This window comes from Bombina bombina, chromosome 4, assembly GCF_027579735.1.
Source record: "Bombina bombina isolate aBomBom1 chromosome 4, aBomBom1.pri, whole genome shotgun sequence".
NCBI classification, from domain to species: Eukaryota; Metazoa; Chordata; class Amphibia; order Anura; family Bombinatoridae; genus Bombina; species Bombina bombina.
Genome location: NC_069502.1, coordinates 849,158,634 through 849,178,456, shown reverse-complemented (window position 1 = coordinate 849,178,456; position 19,823 = coordinate 849,158,634). Strand labels below are relative to the sequence as shown.

At 38.9% G+C, this 19,823-nt stretch overlaps 1 protein-coding gene across 1 annotated transcript in view; it reads left to right on the top strand.

Moving 5' to 3' along the window:
• Positions 1 to 19,823, top strand: part of LOC128657979 (uncharacterized) — a 210,180-nt gene that overhangs the window by 130,166 nt on the left and 60,191 nt on the right. The window contains exons 8-9 of the mRNA XM_053712419.1: positions 14,372 to 14,410; positions 14,617 to 14,718. Coding sequence (XP_053568394.1) covers positions 14,372 to 14,410; positions 14,617 to 14,718 — 141 coding nt within the window. The remainder of the gene's footprint in view (positions 1 to 14,371; positions 14,411 to 14,616; positions 14,719 to 19,823) is intronic.

The window sequence follows — 19,823 nt, the reverse complement described above, 5'->3', positions numbered from 1 at the left end:
CCAATGCGACCGAATCTATCCCAGAACTACTTAAAGAACTCAGAGCTTACGGTAGGGCCTCGAACTTCCTACTTAACTTAAATAAGTCTGAATTATTAAATATCAATACTAGTCCAAAAATAGTACAAGCCTTACAAATGGAACATAAAATCACTTAGGCTAAGAACAAATTAAAATACCTTGGCATCCATCTAACACCTGATCCCTCAGACCTCTTTAAATATAATTATGCCCCTCTCAAGACTGATATTGCTGCCGACCTCTCCTCTTGGAAAAATAAACACATTTCATGGCTAGGGAGAGTGAGGGTCGTCAAGATGAATATTCTACCTTGAATATTATACCTCTTCCAAACCTTACCCATAGCACTTCCTAGGGGATATATAGCTCAATTGCAGAATTTAATTGAACAATTCATATAGGCCAATATCAGACCTAGGGTGTCAAAACGCACTATGTACCTCCGAGAGATAGGGGGAGGGCTGGGTTTGCCCGACATTTCCTCCTATAGGAGGACGGTTGGGTTACAAGGGATTGTAGAATGGGCACAAAACTCAGACCATAAAGCATGGATTATTTTAGACAGGCAAATCCTTAATTGAACAATGTGGGTTCGCCTTGCCTGGTTGCCACCCTCACACCGTCCTCACTCTGTCTCTGAATATCACTTATTAGAAGAAACCTTTAATATCTGGGACGCGACTGTGGCTACCTCTACACACATTTCCACAAAACACTCTCCACTAACACTAATTTTGGAAAATCCTGAGCTCCCATATCATCTGCTAGGCTTCCGTAAGATTAAACCTTGTAAATTAAAGGAGGGTTCTATCCACGGGGTAGTAGAGAATGGTAGGGTTATACCACAGAACAGACTGACGGAATATCAACCCATGATATTTGCCTCTTGGATGCATTACAATCAACTGTTAAACTACATATCCAGACATAAACACAAACATGACTTAGGGAGGACACGTACCCCAATTGAGAAACTCTGTGTGGGGGAAAAGGTTCCGAGGCACCTAATCTCCTTACTGTATAAATTGCTAGTTTTACAGGGAGCTGACTTTCTCCCAGCCTATGTGATTCGATGGAGGGTAGACTTGGGCCTTGATACAGATTTCGAGTCTTGGATGAAAGCATTTAGACTCGTTAAGAAATCCTCAGTATCCTCGACCATTCAGGAGACCCATATAAAATTTATGAGTAGATGGTACTTAAACACCTTCAAGACTTACATAGGATATTCCCAGCTCTTAGCCCCACGTGCTGGAGGGTTGTGGCGAGTATGGTTCTCTTTTGTACATTGGTGGTTATGCCCCGAAATTATCGTCCTTCTGAATGGGAGTTCTGAGAAAGACCTCCGAGATACTAAACCTCACAATCCCGAACTCACCCGAAATTTTACTTTTTATAGCATTACCAAAAATACAAAGTTAAGCACATCTAGCCCTATTACTAATAATGATAACGAGTGCAATGAAATTAATCCCCAAAAAATGGAAAACACAAACCCCCCCCCCCCCCCCCCACTTAGGGAGAATGGCAGTCTCAGGTTGAAGCCGTCTTACTTATGGAAAGATATTACTATCTGAAAACTCACAAATTAGATATGTTCGAGCTGATACTGGCTCTCTGGCACGGTACTATCTAGCCTTTGCACAACGCCACATAGCCATTAGTCCGCTATAAGGCCTTCTTTCTTTTTTTTTTTTCTCTCCGACTCATGAGCCCCCCCCCCCTCTTTTCTTCCTTGTCCCAGCTCTCTACTCTACCCTTTCCCCCCAACACCCCATTATCTGGATAAATACATGAAGATTCACTGTTCTCACATTGTAAAAACCTTTGTTTAGTGCAATCTCATTCTGGATGATGGCCTGGAATGAGAGTATACTACATAGATGTGAATGATATGTCTTTCTAAGCAGCTGTTAAAAAAATGTTTTGACTATGTATCTGTTATGCAACCTCTTAGCAGGTTTATGTATATTTGTTTTACATCAATAAAACTTTTGAGAAAAAATAATAAATATATAAAAAATAAATAAAATTCAGTTTGTAGATACACTATTACCCATTGAGATGGAAAACAGTGGATAACTAACAGCTTCATTCTGGTCCTATTACCCATGAGAGTAAAACCATTTGAGTTGCTTCATCATGAGACTATAATGTTTCATCTAATTTCCTCTGCTCCGTTCCCAGTGGATTTTAGGAATCTCTTGGTTATCGAAACAAAATCCAAAGATTGATTGGAAAATCAAGAAGCTATATTCTCTCTTGTTAAGTGTGTTCAGTCCACGGATCATCCATTACTTATGGGATATATTCTCCTTCCCAAACAGGAAGTTGCAAGAGGATCACCCCAAGCAGAGCTGCTATATAGCTCCTCCCCTCACATGTCATATCCAGTCATTCTCTTGCAACCCTCAACCAAAGAAGGAGGTCGCGAGAGGAGCTGGAGTTTTTACTTAACTATTCTTCAATCAAAAGTTTGTTATTTTAAATAGCACCGGAGTGTGCTGTTTTTCTATCTCAGGCAGTATATTGGAAGAAGGAAACTGCCTGCGTTTTTTATCTATGATCTTAGCAGGCGTAACTAAGATCCACTGGCCTGTTCTCGACATTCTGAGGAGTGGGGTAACTTCAGAAACTGGGAATAGCATGCGGGGTCCTCCGCAAATGAGGTATGTGCAGTACTTTATTTTCTGGGAATGGAATTGACTAAGAAAATACTGCTGTTACCGTTATGATGTAAGTACAGCCTTAAATGCAGTAGTAGCAACTGGTATCAGGCTGATAATGTATGCACAGTCGAGTTATATTCTAGGGACTAGAATTTGACTGAGAAAATACTGTTAACACTGAAATAATACTTAAGCCTTCTCTGCAGTGGTAGCGACTGGTAGCAGGCTTAGTGATAGCTTTGCATGACATTGAAAAGATGTTGTTTTTTGATAAAACGTTTACTGGCATGTTATTCGTTTTTTTGTGAGGTACTTTGGTGATAAATCGCTTTGGGCATGATTTTTTCCACATGGCTAACATATTTTTTCTGCATGGAAACCGTTATATCTGGGCTCCCACTGTTGTGATTGGAGTGGGAGGGCCCTTGTTTTAGCGCCTTGTTGCGCAGTTAAAATTATTGCACAGTCTTTCTTCGTCTTCCTCCTTGATCCAGGACGTCTCTAGAGAGCTCAGGGGTCTGCAAATCTCATTTGTGAGGGAGGTAATCAGTCACAGCAGATCTGTGACAGTGTGCTGACTGTGATTAAAAGCGTTAAATCTTAATTGATATCTGTTTTATCCGTTTTGGGTATCGAGGGGTTAATCATCCTTTTGCTAATGGGTGCAATCCTCTGCTAATAGTACACTTCTTGTTAAGAATTGTTTAATTATATCTGTATTTTTGAAGCGCTGCAGCGTTTTTTTATATTGCTTGTAAAACTTATTGAAAGTGATTTCCAAGCTTGTTAGTTTCATTGCTAAGTCTGTTTTTAAACATGTCTGATTCAGAGGAAACTGTTTGTTCATCATGTTCAAAAGCCAATGTGGAGCCCAATAGAACGATGTGTACCAATTGTATTGATATTGCTTTGAATAAAAGTCAATCTGTACCGATAAAGAAGCTATCACAGACAACGAGGGGGAAGTTATGCCGCCTAACTCTCCTCAGTGTCAGTACCTGCGTCTCCCGCTCGGGAGATGCGTAGGATTGAGACACCTAGTACATCTAGGCCCTTACAAATCACTTTACATAATATGGCTAATGTTATGAAGAAGTATTATATAATATGCCCGAATTAAGGGGCAAACGCGATAGCTCTGGGTTAAGGACAGAGCGCGCTGATGACACAAGAGCCATGTCTGATACTGCGTCACAACTTGCAGAACATGAGGACGGTGAGCTTCATTCTGTCGGTGACGGTTCTGATCCGGGGAGACCGGATTCAGAAATTTCAAATTTAAAATTTAAGCTTGAGAACCTCCGTGTGTTAATAGGGGAGGTATTAGCGGCTCTGAATGATTTGCGCAACGGTGGCAATTTCCATAGAAATTGTGTAGGTTGGATAGATACTATGCTGGTACCGGTGTGTACTGACGTTTTTCCTATACCAAAAAGACTTACAGAAATTATCAGTAAGGAGTGGGATAGACCCGGTGTGCCTTTTTCCCCCTCCCCCGATATTTAGAAAAATGTTCCCTATAGACACCACCACACGAGAACTTATGGCAGACGGTCCCCTAAGGTGGAGGGAGCAGTTTCTACATTAGCCAAGCGTACCACTATCCCGATGGAGGATAGCTGTGCCTTCTCACATCCAATGGATAAAAAATTAGAGGGTTATCTTAAGAAAATGTTTGTTCACAGGGTTTTATATTGCAGCTCTTGCATGCATTGCGCCTGTCACGGCTGCAGCGGCATTCTGGTTTGAGTCTATGGAAGAGGCGATTCGCACAGAGCCGTTGGATGAGGCCTTGAGCAAAGTTAGACCCTTAAGCAAGCTAATGCGTTTGTTTCAGATGCCGTAGTACATCTAACCCAAACTTACGGCTAAAAATTCCGGATTCGCCATACAGGCGCGCAGAGCGCTCTGGCTTAATCCTGGTCAGCGGATGTAACTTCCAAGTCTAAACTACTTAACATTCCTTTCAAAGGGCAGACCTTATTCGGGCCCGGCTTGAAGGAATTATTGCTGACATTACGGGAGGTAAGGGCCACGCCCTTTCCTCAGGGACCAGGGCCCAAACCAAAGGCCAAAACAGTCTAATTTTCGTGCCTTTCGTAACTTCAGGCGAGGAGGCAGCATCGACTTCCTCCGTCCAAAACAGGAAGGAACTACTGCTCGTTACAGACAAGGTTGGAAAGGCAACCAGTCATGGAACAAGGGCAAGCAGGCCAGAAAGCCTACTCCCACCCCTAAGACAGCATGAAGTCAGGGCCCCCTATCCAGAGACGGATTTAGTGGGGGCAGACTTCTCTCTTTGCCCAGGCTTGGGCAAGAGATGTGCAGGATCCCTGGACGTTAAAGATTATATCTCAGGGATACCTTCTGGATTTTCAAATCCTCTCCTCCACAAGGGAGGTTCCATCTTTCGAGGTTATCGACAAACCTAGTAAAGAGAGAGGCATTTCTACAATGTGTACAAGACCTCTTAAACAGGGGACAAGGATTTTACTCAAATCTATTTGTGGGTTCCCAAAAAAGATGGAACCTTCAGACCAATCTTGGACTTAAAGATCTTAAACAAATTCCTAAGGGTACCATCGTTCAAGATGGAAACCATTCTCGAACCATCCTACCCATGATCCAAGAGGGTCAATATATGACCACGGTGGACTTAAAGGATGCTTACCTTCATATACCGATTCACAAAGATCATTATCGGTACCTGAGGTTTGCCTTTCTAGACAGGCATTACCAGTTTGTGGCTCTTCCCTTCGGGTTAGCCACGGCCCCGAGAATTTTTACGAAGGTTCTGGGCTCACTTCTGGCGGTACTAAGACCACGAGGCATAGCGGTGGCTCCGTACCTAGACAACATTCTGATACAAGCGTCAAGTTTTCAGAATGCAAAGTCTCATACAGAGATAGTTCTAGCATTTCTGAGGTCGCATGGGGGGAAAGTGAACGTGGAAAAGAGTTCTCTGTTACCACTCACACGGGTTCCTTTTCTAGGGACTCTTTTATAGATTCTGTAGAGATGAAGATTTACCTGACGGAGTCCAGGTTATCAAAGATTCTCAATGCTTGCCGTGTCCTTCATTCCATTCCAAGCCCATCGGTAGCTCAGTGCATGGAGGTAATCGGCTTAATGGTAGCGGCAATGGACATAGTGCCATTTGCGCGCCTGCATCTCAGACCGCTGCAACTATGCATGCTCAGTCAATGGAACGGGGATTACCTCAGATCTGTCCCCTTTTGCTAAATCTGGACCAGGAGACCAGAGATTCGCTTCTCTGGTGGTTGTCACCGGTTCATCTGTCCAAAGGAATGACCTTTCGCAGGCCAGATTGGATGATTGTAACAACGATGCCAGCCTTCTAGGCTGGGGAGCAGTCTGGAATTCCCTGAAGGCTCAGGGATCGTGGACTCAGGAGGAGAAACTCCTCCCAATAAACATTCTAGAATTAAGAGCAATATTCAATGCTCTTCTAGCTTGGCCTCAGTTAGCAAAGCTGAGGTTCATCAGATTTCAGTCGGACAATATCACGACTGTGGCTTACATCAATCATCAAGGGGGAACCAGGAGTTCCCTAGCGATGTTGGAAGTCTCGAAGATAATTCGCTGGGCAGAGTCTCACTCTTGCCACCTGTCAGCGATTCACATCCCAGGCGTAGAGAACTGTGAGGCGGATTTCCTAAGTCGCCAGACTTTTCATCCGGGAGAGTGGGAACTTCACCCGGAGGTATTTGCCTCAACTGATTCGTCGTTGGGGCAAACCGGATCTGGATCTCATGGCATCTCGCCAGAACGCAAAGCTTCCTTGTTACGGATCCAGGTCCAGGGACCCGGGAGCGGTGCTGGTAGATGCATTAGCAGCCCCTTGGGTTTTCAACATAGCTTATGTGTTTCCACCATTTCCGTTGCTACCTCGGCTGATTGCCAGGATCAAACAGGAGAGGGCATCGGTAATTCTGATAGCGCCTGCGTGGCCACGCAGGACCTGGTATGCAGACCTAGTGGACATGTCGTCCTGTCCACCATGGTCTCTTCCTCTGAGGCAGGACCTTCTAATTCAGGGTCCTTTCAACCATCCAAACCTAATTTCTCTGAGGCTGACTGCCTGGAAATTGAACGCTTGAATTCTATCAAAGCGTGGGTTTTTCGGATTCGGTTATTGATACATTAATACAGGCTCGGAAACCTGTGACAAGAAAAATTTACCATAAGATATGGCGTAAATATTTATATTGGTGCGAATCCAAGAGTTACTCATGGAGTAAGGTTAGGATTCCTAGGATATTAGCTTTTCTACAAGAGGGTTTAGAAAAGGGTTTATCCGCTAGTTCGCTAAAGGGACAGATTTCAGCTCTGTCTATTCTTTTACACAAACGTCCTGGCAGAGCATCCAGACGTCCAGGCCTTTTGTCAGGCTTTGGCTAGAATTAAGCCTGTGTTTTAAAGCTGTTGCTCCTCCGTGGAGCTTAAACTTGGTTCTTAAAGTTCTTCAGGGTGTTCCGTTTGAACCCCTTCATTCCATTGATATTAAGCTTTTATCTTGGAAAGTTTTGTTTTTTGATGGCTATTTCCTCGGCTCGAAGAGTATCTGAGTTATCTGCCTTACATTGTGATTCTCCTTATCTGATCTTTCATTCAGATAAGGTAGTTCTGCGTACTAAACCTGGGTTTTAACCTAAGGTTGTTTCTAACAGGAATATCAATCAAGAGATTGTTGTTCCATCATTATGTCCTAATCCTTCTTCAAAGAAGGAACGTCTTTTGCATAATCTAGACGTGGTCCGTGCTCTGAAGTTCTACTTACAGGCAACTAAAGATTTTAGACAAACTTCTTCTCTGTTTGCCGTTTACTCTGGACAGAGGAGAGGTCAAAAGGCTTCGGCTACCTCTCTCTCTTTTTGGCTTTGTAGCATAATACGTTTAGCCTATGAGACTGCTGGACAGCAGCCTCCTGAAAGAATTACAGCTCATTCCACTAGAGCTGTGGCTTCCACCTGGGCCTTTAAGAATGAGGCCTCTGTTGAACAGATTTGCAAGGCTGCAACTTGGTCTTCACTTCATACTTTTTCCAAATTTTCCAAATTTGACACTTTCGCTTCTTCGGAGGCTGGTTTTGGGAGAAAGGTTCTTCAGGCAGTGGTTCCTTCTGTTTAATGTTCCTGCCTTGTCCCTCCCATCATCCGTGTACTTAGCTTTGGTATTGGTATCCCATAAGTAATGGATGATCCGTGGACTGAACACACTTAACAAGAGAAAACATAATTTATGCTTACCTGATAAATTTATTTCTCTTGTAGTGTGTTCAGTCCACGGCCCGCCCTGTCTTTTTCAGGCAGGTTCTAAATTTTTAAATTATAACTCCAGTCACCACTGCACCTTATAGTTTCTCCTTTCTCGTCTTGTTTCGGTCGAATGACTGGATATGACATGTGAGGGGAGGAGCTATATAGCAGCTCTGCTTGGGTGATCCTCTTGCAACTTCCTGTTGGGAAGGAGAATATATCCCATAAGTAATGGATGATCCGTGGACTGAACACACTACAAGAGAAATAAATTTATCAGGTAAGCATAAATTATGTTTTTCCATCTGAGTAATGTTTTCTGAATTGCCAACATTCTACAACTTTGCATACAGCTGTAACCATTAATGGCAAGAACTCAGATATTGGTAAGCTTCATTCTCAGTACTAAGATCTAGCAGATGTCTGTGACAAAAAGAATGCAGATAAGCTTTCACCTCATCACTCATACGACTGTCCAATAGAACTTCTTCCCAGAGTGGCAACACCTTTCGGACTAATTGTATGCCCTTTCAGAATCAGAATTAAACGTTCTTAGGGGACTACCTGCAGATTCCTTTGACCATCCACCTCCCCAGCTGGAGCACCTATATAATTTGTAGAGAAAAAAGACTACATAGACTACAGTGAATTGATTAAGTTACTGTTAAAAAACAATATTTTCTTTCTCTCATACCTGAGCTGCTTGAGAACTTGGCTTGATTTGAGACACTATGAATATTTAGTAATGCCTTTTGGTTTTTGCCACAGCCCTGCTACTTTTCAGAATTTTATAAATGATGTTCTGTAAGATTTCTTAGACCAATTTGTCATTTTCTACCTTGATGACATTTAAAAAAAAAAAAAAAAAGATACTAAAGAACACAGAAAACAGGTCCGTATAGTTCTTGAGTGACTTCATTCTTAACAACTGCACATAAAGCTTGCAAAATGTGAATTTGAGCAGACAAAGAAGCAAATGAAGATACAGTCCATGGGATATGTAATATATCAAGATGGGTTAACCATAGATCCAAGTAAAGTAAACTCTATCTTGGAATGGCCTACTCCTAAAAATGAGAACAATGTACAAAGATTTGCTGGATTTGCATACTTCTATAGACAATTTATTAACAGCTTCTCTGGGATAATAGCCCCAATTACTAAGTTAACTCAAAAAGAAATACCCTTTAAATGGTCAAATGAAGAAAAATCAATTTACCTCTGCCCCAGTCTTGGTTCATCCAACCCAGAATTAACTTTTATTGTAAAGGCTGATGCATCTAAATCTGCTGTTGGTGCAATCCCCTTCCAAGTGTACAGGGCCTAAGATGCTGCTACATCCATGTGCCTTTTACTCTCGAGAGATGAATCCAGAATAAATAAATTATAATATTGGTAATAAAGAGCTCCTAGCAATCAAATCTGCTTTTACAGATTGAAGCATAAAGTAGAAGGAGCAGTTCACCCAATTGCAGTACTTATAGACCACAGAAATTTAGAATGTATTGTCCGCTAAAAGACTGTCACCCTGAAAGATAAGATGGTCACTTTTCTCTTGCTTCAATTTTGTGATTTTTTTTAAAGGCCCTGGCTGCAGAAATGAAAAGGCAGATGCTCTGTCTCAAATGTTTTCTGAAAACTCCACAACTCACTGAACCAGAAAAGGCTATTTTGTCTAAAGCCAATTTTTTGGGTACTTGAATTCCTTCTACCCTCTTATTGCAATTTAAATGAACATATGCTGATGATCCCCTTTTTCCTTCTGCCCCCAAAGATCTGTGTGTGACCATGGTTAATGGTTTTTGAGTTTATCAGAAAAAAAAAATATGTACCAGAGTCTGTTTGACACCTTTGCCGCAACTCCAAACTGGCAGGTCACCAAGGAATAAGTAAAACCCAAGCACCGTTGTTTCATTCTTTTTGGTGGCCCACTTTTAAGAAGAATATCCAGAAATATTTTTTCATCCTGTGACATTTGTGCCAGAAACCTAGCTCCTCATTCTTGTCCACTTGGCTCAAGTTCAATAGACTTTATTGTAGAGCTGCCTCCATCTGAGGAATTGTGGTTGTTGTTGATCCTCTAACAAAGATAAGTAATTGTATTACTACCCAGGGCCTCCCCACATCTAAAAAGACACTAGAGTTAATTATGCAGAATATTTTTCTTCTGCCAGGGGTTCAAGATGAAGTCATCTTTGACCGAGAGGTTCAATTCACTTCTTGATTTTGGAAAAAAAGTTTTTGTTCTGCTTTAGGTATTGACATCAAATTGTCTACTGCTTTCATTCACAAATTAATGAACAAAAAGAACGTACTATATCTGCAATGTTTTGTTAATTATCTGCAGGATAATTAGGCAGATTTCCTACCTGCAGCAGAATTTGCTTACTATAATGTAAAACACAGTTCCACCTCCCAGACTCCGTTCTTTGCAAATTATGGGTATCATCCAGTATTCATCACTTCCTGCCAAATTGCCTTATTATTGCGGTTGTTTTATCACCCTTAATCTATCTACTATTTGTAGATTGCTGTCCTGTATATCGAGTTCAGCATCTATTTGTACAAAGTAATCAGTATTTGACTGTGTGTGTGTAAGCTTGTGTACACAGCATTTTTTCACTCTGCATATCTGTATGTGTGTAGTGTCCTCATGTCAGATATAGGGCTGTTGGGATACTAGTCCTGTATTGTTCCCATTTCAGGTACAGGGGCAGTTGGAATACTATTGCTGTATTGTTCTCATATCTTGCTAAATAAATCCACATTCATCTCCCCCAGCTCCATCTCTCCCCAAATCACCACTTTCCTAAATTGAGTCTGCAAAGGCATTTTAAATATAGATACTAAAATTGATAGACGTAACCTATATTTTAAGGAAAATAAGGCTTTGGTGGAAATTCAAAGTTGGGAGAATGTTTTGATCAAGCAAAGTGATAAGGGAGGTAACATTGTCATGTGCCCTGTGATATGTATGTTGCTGAGGCACAGAGACAATTTAGCAACACACATAACTATAAGAGATTATTTTCAGATCCTCCAAATTATTTTTGTATTAAGTACAACAACCTCATTGCAAATGCTTTTGCTCTCAGTATTATAGATACCAAAGAAAAGATCTTCTAAACATATCTAAACCTAAGGTTGCTACTCTCTACCTTCTCCTAAAAACACACAAGAATCAATTCAATCCCCCAGGTTGCCCAATTGTATCTGGGAAACAATATGTAAAAATGCTAGTAAATATCTAGAAGCACGCTTGAAAAATTATGTGACTAAGCTACCATCCTACACTAAAGATACTATGCACATGTTAAATTAACTGGATAATGTAGAGGTGAAAGTGAATACTTATTAGGTAACGTGATGTTGAGTCCTTATACACAAGCATTAAAATGGAATATGGTTGTATGGCTGTGAGTCATTTTTTAGGAAGGGAAACTAATCTCAACAATGAAACCAAAGAATTTTTGATAACATTGTTAAAATGTCACAATCACCTTTGATAATAAATTATTTTTTACAGATGTGTGGGACTTCAATAGGGACAGCTTGTGCCCCCACCTATGCAAATCTGTATTTGAGTTGGTGAGAGGAAGTTTGTCTTCTGTGAATATATTCATAAATATCATCAATTTGTTTCTTTATGGGCTTGTAACATTGATGATATTTTGATACTCTGGCAAGACCCAATTGAGGTATTGAAAGAGTTCATTAAAGAGTTAAATAATAATGAAATGGGTTTATTTTTTACCCATTCATGGAGAAAAGTAAGTGTTTATTTTTTGGATGCATCAATTATTAAGACCAGTGATAATCAGATAATCACAGAATTATACAGCAACCAAGAATGTCCTACATGCCATGAGTACACACGCACCTACAGTCACCCAAAACATCCCAACATGGGAATACTTTAGAATTAGAAGAAATTGTTCAACATTAACAGCTTTTAAAGAAGCAGCTAAGGATCTTCAGACAAGGTTTCTAGGGAGAGGCTATTGAAAAATGTCTATCTAAAGCTTATAAGAGAGCTTTAGATACAGATAGAAAGACTTTTAAATCCTAAGATACAATCTAATGAAATGGATAATATAAGATTTATTTCTACATATAACAACCATTCACAGGAAGTCGAATTAATTTTTAATACATATTGGTATAAATTACAGTCTAATGATTATCTTGGAAAAAAATTAGCCCAAATTCCATCAATGACTTTCAGGAGAGCACGCAATATGAAAGATTCCCTAGTAAAGAGACACTTTGATCGTCTACCTAAAAGATAGGAGCTCAGTAGCACGTGGCTTATGCTCAGTATGTCAATATAAGGTAAAGAAAACTGAAAATGTTGACCATTTTGGTAAAAAAAAAAATCCATATAAAGGATTCATGAATTGCAAAACCAAAAAATGTGATTTATTGCTTAAGCTGTGACTGTAACATATTCAAAATAGGCATGTCCACACGCACCTTAGCTGTTAGAATTACTGAACATCTATGTAATATTCATAATGCAAAAAAAGGGATTTAGAGAAAGGAAAACAAATCACTTACACATCATAATTCACACAATTAAGATCTAAAATGCTGGGATTTGGATTTTATTGAAAGTGGTATAACAGGTGGAGAAGTACAATTTTTGTTATTGCAGAAGGAAACTAGGTGGATTTTTCTTATGAACAGTGTTTTTCCCCATGTCTGAATGAAAATAATAACTACTGGGTATTTATTTGAGAGATATTTACTTCCTTGTTTCTATTAAATTTTATTATAAGATTATATCCACTTCTTTCCTCTAATGGATTAACACCTCTCATCGCTAAGAATTTGGTAAAATAGTAAAGCTATATTTTCAAATACAAAACTATAATTAAATAACGTTATATAATGAGAAATGGTAGTGCTGTATATATTAAAATAACAACTGTTTGTTTGTAAATATAAGAAGCACTTTAAACCAATCTGAAGTAAAATTTTACTATGACTACCAAGTAGGCGTTATTGTGATTGGTGTAGAAGCCATCATGTGAACAAACTATAGCTGATGCAAGTTCTCATTCAGGTAGTAGTGCATCCATACTCTGCTTTCTTCATAGGGAAATAATGGAGAAGGACGTAAGGATATGATTGATCTAGTCTGGCCACATAACCCATCAGGTATTGGGGCAAAACGGATCCAATGAAAACTTGCCATTTTGAAGTTTCCTGTCAGGTAGTCAAAGGTCTAACTAATGAAGTGAGAGGCGGCAACTTTAGCCGTAATCCAATTATCCGGTAATACATTTAAATTTCCGAGTTGAAACAATGGATCTTTTCAAACCTTTTAAAATACAGGCTTGAAAAAGGCCCATCTATGGACCAAAATGCAAAACTTATTCTAATTATTTTTGTATTTTGTTTTCCTTTTTGGAGCCTGCATTTAAGCGTACCCCCCCCCCCAACTGATGCCAACGTATCCAGCTATCCGCCAAGAATACCAGGGGTACTGCTCACAGAGTGTTTTTGCAGGCTCCGGTGTGTATTCAATGATAATGTTTAATATAGGTTTAGTATCCAGTTTGTAATAAAAAATTAATAAATGTAAGGTTTTAACTATTTTCACTTAGGGAGCTGTTAGTGCACTCATAACTATAATTTGTTGCACGTGTAGGAATCCAACAACAATTTCCTCCTTTTTTGTATTTAGCACCAGGTATATATATATATATATATATATCTGTTAAGCCCCTTACACTCACATAGTGCCACACTACATACCATTAGAATGTATTGTCTCCATGTCAGGTATAGGAGCTGTTGAAATACTTATTCTGTATTATCCCCATGTCAGGTATAAGGGCTGTTGGAATATCAGTGCGGTACTGTCCCCATGTCGGGTATAGGAGCTGTTGGAATTCTAGTGCTGTATTGTCCCCATGTCGGGTATAGAGGCTGTTGTAATACTAGTGGTGTATTGTCCCCATGTCAAGTATAGGGGCTCTTGGAATGCTAGTGCTGTATTGTTTCTATGTCAGGTATAGCGGCTGTTTGGATACTAGTGCTGTATTGTCTCCATTTCAGGTATAGGGGCTGTTGGAATACTAGTGTTGTATTGTCCCCATGTCAGGTATAGGGGCTGTTGGAATACTAGTGCTGTATTGTCCCCATATTAGGTATAGGGCTTGTTGGAATATTTGTTCTGTATTGTTCCCATGTCGAGTATAGGGGCTTTATGGATACTAGTGCTGTAACAAATCACACAATTATCATATGTTATTTTAGTCCTTTTTTAAAAGAGAATATAGAGATTAAATTTAAGACTCAATGGACTTAGGCTGAACTTGATGGACTTCTGTCTCTTTTCAACCTCATCTACTATGTTACTATGTAAATAACAATTTTTTTGTTTTTTTACTTCAGGTAATAATGATGCTAAGATTTCACTTAAGATGGACACAGGTGAGTGTACATGTGTGACATGTCTGAGGGATGCAGGACACAGGGGAGTGTACATGTGTGATATGTCTGTGTACATAGAGCACAGCTGAGTGTATGTGTGTGACGTGCCTGAGATGTGTCTGAGGGATTCATGGCACATGTGAGTGTACATTCCTTGTGTAGTGCTAAACAGCTAAAATGTGACCATATTTATACGATCTGTGCAGGTGATGTTAAAACTGAAGTCACACTTAATGCTGAACAAACAAATGATCTGTATGTAAATAGTCAGCAGGAAGCTGTTAATCAGGAAATCAGTGACAATATCAGTACAGGTGAGTACACGTGTGTGATATGTCTGAGGGGTACATATCACATTCCACACTAAGCACAGGGAGGTTTTTATTAAAGGCACATTGTACCCTAGATTTCTCTTTGCATAAATGTTTTGTAGATGATCCAATTATATAGCCCACCTGGGAGTGTTTTTGTAAAAATGTATAGTTCTGGCTATTTTTAAATAACATTGTGCTGATTTTCAGACTTCTAACCAAGCTGCAAAGTTTTAGATGTATACAGATGTCTACAGATTCCTGTTGCTCCTGTTTGTATTATCTGTTTCTTTCATGTAATTGGCAAGAGTCCATGAGCTAGTGACGTATGGAATATACAATCCTACCAGGAGGGGCAAAGTTTCCCAAACCTCAAAATGCCTATAAATACACCCCTCACCACACCCACAATTCAGTTTTACAAACTTTGCCTCAGATGGAGGTGGTGAAGTAAGTTTGTGCTAGATTTCTACATTGATATGCGCTTCGCAGCAGGCTGAAGCCCAGTTTTCCTCTCAGAGTGCAGTCAATGTCAGAGGGATGTGAAGAGAGTATTGCCTATTTGAATACCATGGTCTTCCTCTAGTGGATCTATTTCATAGGTTCTCTATAATCGGTCGTAGAGATTTCTTCTCCTACCTCCCTTTTCAGATCGACGATATACTCTTATATACCATTACCTCTAATGATTCTCGTTTCAGTACTGGTTTGGCTATCTACTATATGTAGATGAGTGTCTTAGGGTAAGTAAGTCTTATTTCTATTCATGACACTCTAAGCTATGGTTGGGCACTTTATATGTAAAGTTCTAAATATACGTGTTAAACTTATATTTGCCATGATTCAGGATAATCAGTATTCCTTCTTTCAGACTGTCACTTTCATGTATATGAATTATATTTTTTTCTTACCTTAAAATTTTCAATTTACTTTTTTTCTAAATTGCGGGCTGTTAGGCTCGCGGGTGCAGAAAATGCTTCAATTTATTGCGTCATTCTTGGCGCGAGACTTTTTTTGGCGCAAAAATTTCGTCATTTCCGGTGTCATAGTTGACGCCAGAAGTTTTCACGTGATTGCATCATTTTTGACGTATGCGGACGTTTTTGGCGCTAAAAAATCTGGGCGTCATTCTTGGCGCCAAAAAATGTGGGCGTTATACTTGGCGCCAAAAATGTGGGCGTCATACCTGGTGCCAGTTTTTTTCACATTATTTCAGTCTCACTTTTTAGTTGCTTCTGGTTTCTAGAGGCTTGTTTTGTTTTGCATTCTTTCCCATTCCTGAAACTGCCATTTAAGGAATTTGATAATTTTACTTTATATGTTGTTTTTTCTATTACATATTGCAAGATGTCACTACCTGACCCTGGATCAGAATCTACTTCTGGAAAGACGCTGCCTGATGTCAGTTCTACCAAAGCTAAGTGCATTTGTTGTAAACTTTTGGTAACTGTTCCTCCGGCTGTTGTTTGTGTTAGTTGTCATGATAAACTATCAAACGCTGATAATATTTCCATTAGTAATAATCCATTACCTGTTGTTGTTCCTTCAACATCTAATGTTCAGGATGTTCCTGTTAATGTAAAAGAATTTGTTTCTAATTCTATTCGGAAGGCTCTGTCTGTTATTCCTCCTTCTAGTAAACGTAAGAGGTCTTTTAAAACTTCTCATATTTCAGATGAATTTTTAAATGACCGCCATCATTCTCACTTATCTATTTCTGATGAGGATCTATCTGGTTCAGAAGATTCTGCCTCAGATATTGACACTGATAAATTTTCATATTTGTTTAAGATGGAGTTTATTTGTTCATTACTTAAAGAAGTGTTGATTGCATTAGATATGCAGGAGTCTAGTCCTCTTGATATTTAAACTAATAAGTGTTTAAATTCAGTTTTTAAACCTCATGTAGTTATTCCAGAAGTTTTTCCAGTTCCTGATGCTATTTCAGAAGTAATTTCTAGGGAATGGAATAGTCTGGGTACTTCATTTACTCCTTCTCCAAGGTTTAAGAAATTGTACCCTTTGCCATCTGATAGATTAGAGTTTTGGGAAAAAATCCCCAAAGTTAATGGGGCTATCTCTACTCTTGCTAAACGTACTACTATTCCTACGGCAGATAGTACTTCTTTTAAAGATCCTTTAGATAGGAAGCTTGAATCCTTTCTAAGGAAGGCTTATTTATGTTCAGGTAATAAAGAAGTCACTGTGATGAGAGCAATCACTAGGCTTCTATAGGAGGCGCTTTACTCTTGCATAGAAATAAAAGAAAAAGAAAAAAAATAATTGAAAAAAAGAAAAAAATTAAAAATGTATATATGAAAAAATACTATATATGTATGTATAGATGTTAAAGAGTATCAAATAACAGTGAAACAAATATATATATATATATATATATATTAAACAGTGTATAAACACACAATATATATTGATTTCTAAATGTATAGTACTGTATGTTAATTTGAAGGAAATATACAAATCAATAATCTGGACAGGCCAGATCTGGAAAGTCCAACAGATGTCCTCAGATGTCCCCAAAACTTTGATAGGCCGCTCTCTGTCTTCACCCAGAGGGATGATACACTTCTATGATGTTAAAACAAAAACAGAAACAGAGGCGCCACATGTGTAGGTCAATAAAACAAAAACATCCAAAGAAGGAGCAGAATAAGGGTACTCACAAAGGAAGCGGCACTCTCTTATGCCAGTAGGAGCAGGCTGGTTTTCAACAGCAAACCAGCTGGCTGTGTGAAGATCCCCGCCAAATATGCTGGAAATCTCTGCCTTCTGAATCCCAAACCAGTGCTCCTAGTGGTGATGACGATCTCCAGCTGGAACTGCAGTTAGAATAGGAGGAAGGGCTGGGCTGCCTTTAGGTTACTGATATGGGGATAGTAACACCAACACCAGACTTATGTAAAAGTTTAAAATCAGTATTTTATTATACAGAATAAAAATACCAAAAGGTATAACAAGTTACAGCTGGGTGGTGAAAACCTATCTCCCCACAAGATACAATATAGCGACGCGTTTCTCGGGGAACACCCCGTTTCCTCAGGCTTGTATATTCATTGTATGTATGGATGCCCTTTATATAGGGCTCAGTAACCTCATGTTCCAATGAACCCTCCCCTTCCTTTACACAAATTATCCTATCACGTCCTTCCTTTCCCAATACTCCCAATTGTTGTGGTAGTGTTATGTATGAATAATAGTAATCTGTGTGATAAAAAAGTATTGCCTAGTAAAAACCGTTATTTACAAATGTATTAATAAAAAGTATATACTTATAAGTAATCAGATCGAAATTTACCAGTGTCGATCGTGCCCTGTGTGTGTGAGTGTAAAGGTAAACAAACTAACATATGTTTCCTTCCTAGCTATATTAGGACCGTGTTGGGGGCCTGTCCTTAGATCTTATTCTCATAGGTTACGCTCTGTAATACGTGCCCTAGACTACAGATAGTGCTAGAGTGACGTAGTGTCACGTGATCGGAGTAACAGCAAATAGCTGTTAACGTGATTTTGGACGTCCACAGAGATGACGCGTGGTCACATGATCCCCAAGGCCCGTGCATAATATTCATACCTGCCCATTGAGGTAGCATCGGACGATATAGTTACCGCCCATATGCATCTAATACCAATGGGATAGCTAAGGACTGGAATAAGCAAAAAACCCACCATATAATTGGTTGCTGTCATATATTTATATTTAATTGTGCTTAATGTGATATAAAAAGGGAGATTGAATATAAATATCTCTATATGTGAAATTATGCCTCACTTACGTGAGCTCTTAGCAATAGGCTGCAAAGTCAACAAATCAATTAAAATAAAATATTGTGACTTGGATTCTGGCGAAAAAATAAATCTCTAAAATGCCACATTAAACAATAAAGGCAAGTGAAGTGACGTAAAGTGATGGTTATGAATAACTAAAGAATGTGTATAAGTATATACACAAATAGTTTGGTGCCCAAAGATGTATGTATGTTCCATAAAGAATGATAATGTGTAAATAGTAGTAATAAAACAGAGCATATAATAAATGTGTATATACTTAGATCTAGACTGTGAATGCAGTATCGCCCAGTGTGAGGCTATAGTGAAATTGTATAAAGTGTATAAATGGAAAAACAAATATAGAACAATAACTATATATGTATAAAATATGTGGTTAGAAAATGTAATGTTGAAAAAATGTAATCTAGTAGTGTGAAAGACTCACTATATAAACACAGGGCTAGAATGGTTGAAGATGCCCCATGAATTAATGCTAAAAAATCAGACCATAACTATTAATACTAAAGAATAAAAAATATGAAAATTAAATGTAAAAATGTATTAATGCAAATGCCAACAACAAGTAGGTAGGGAAAGTCCAGCGAACAAATTAAAATCATACTATGGATGTATTATTAACAACAGTATCCTAAGTACCCTCACAATATATATATATATATATACAAATGGTTACAAAAATGCTGCAGAATCTATGACCTCATTAAGGCCAGTAGGGAATAAACTGTTAAATTTAAAAATCCAATAGGTTTCCCTTTGTCTCAATTTTGAGAACCTATTGTACAGATTACTTGGAGGAATCCTTTCTAATGGTGTTATTTTGAATGAGCATTTACCAGGGATATAGCTGCTACAGATATGTCTAGAGACACTATGTTTAGGTGATTTTGATTTAATGTTCCTCAGGTGTTCGCTCCATCTAGTCCTAACCTTTCTACAGGTCCTACCTATATACTGAGTCCCACATTGGCAGGACAGTGCATATATTATATAGTTAGAATCACAGGACAATCGGCTTTTTATAGGGAACGACTCCCTTGTATTGTGGGATACTATGTCACTGTAACCATGTGTTATATATTTACACATGTGACATTATTTCTTTCCACATCTAAAAGCCCCTACTTTATTAAAGATATGGTTGTTATGGGTCCTGTCTCCCAATCTGGTAATGTTAACAGATTTCCTTTTTGACATAACCACCTTACTGGGGGCTAATTTCTGTTTATAGGTTGGGGCTCTTTTGAAAACTAGTTTAGGTTGAGATGGAAGTGTTTTTTTCAAGACTGGGTCTTTTA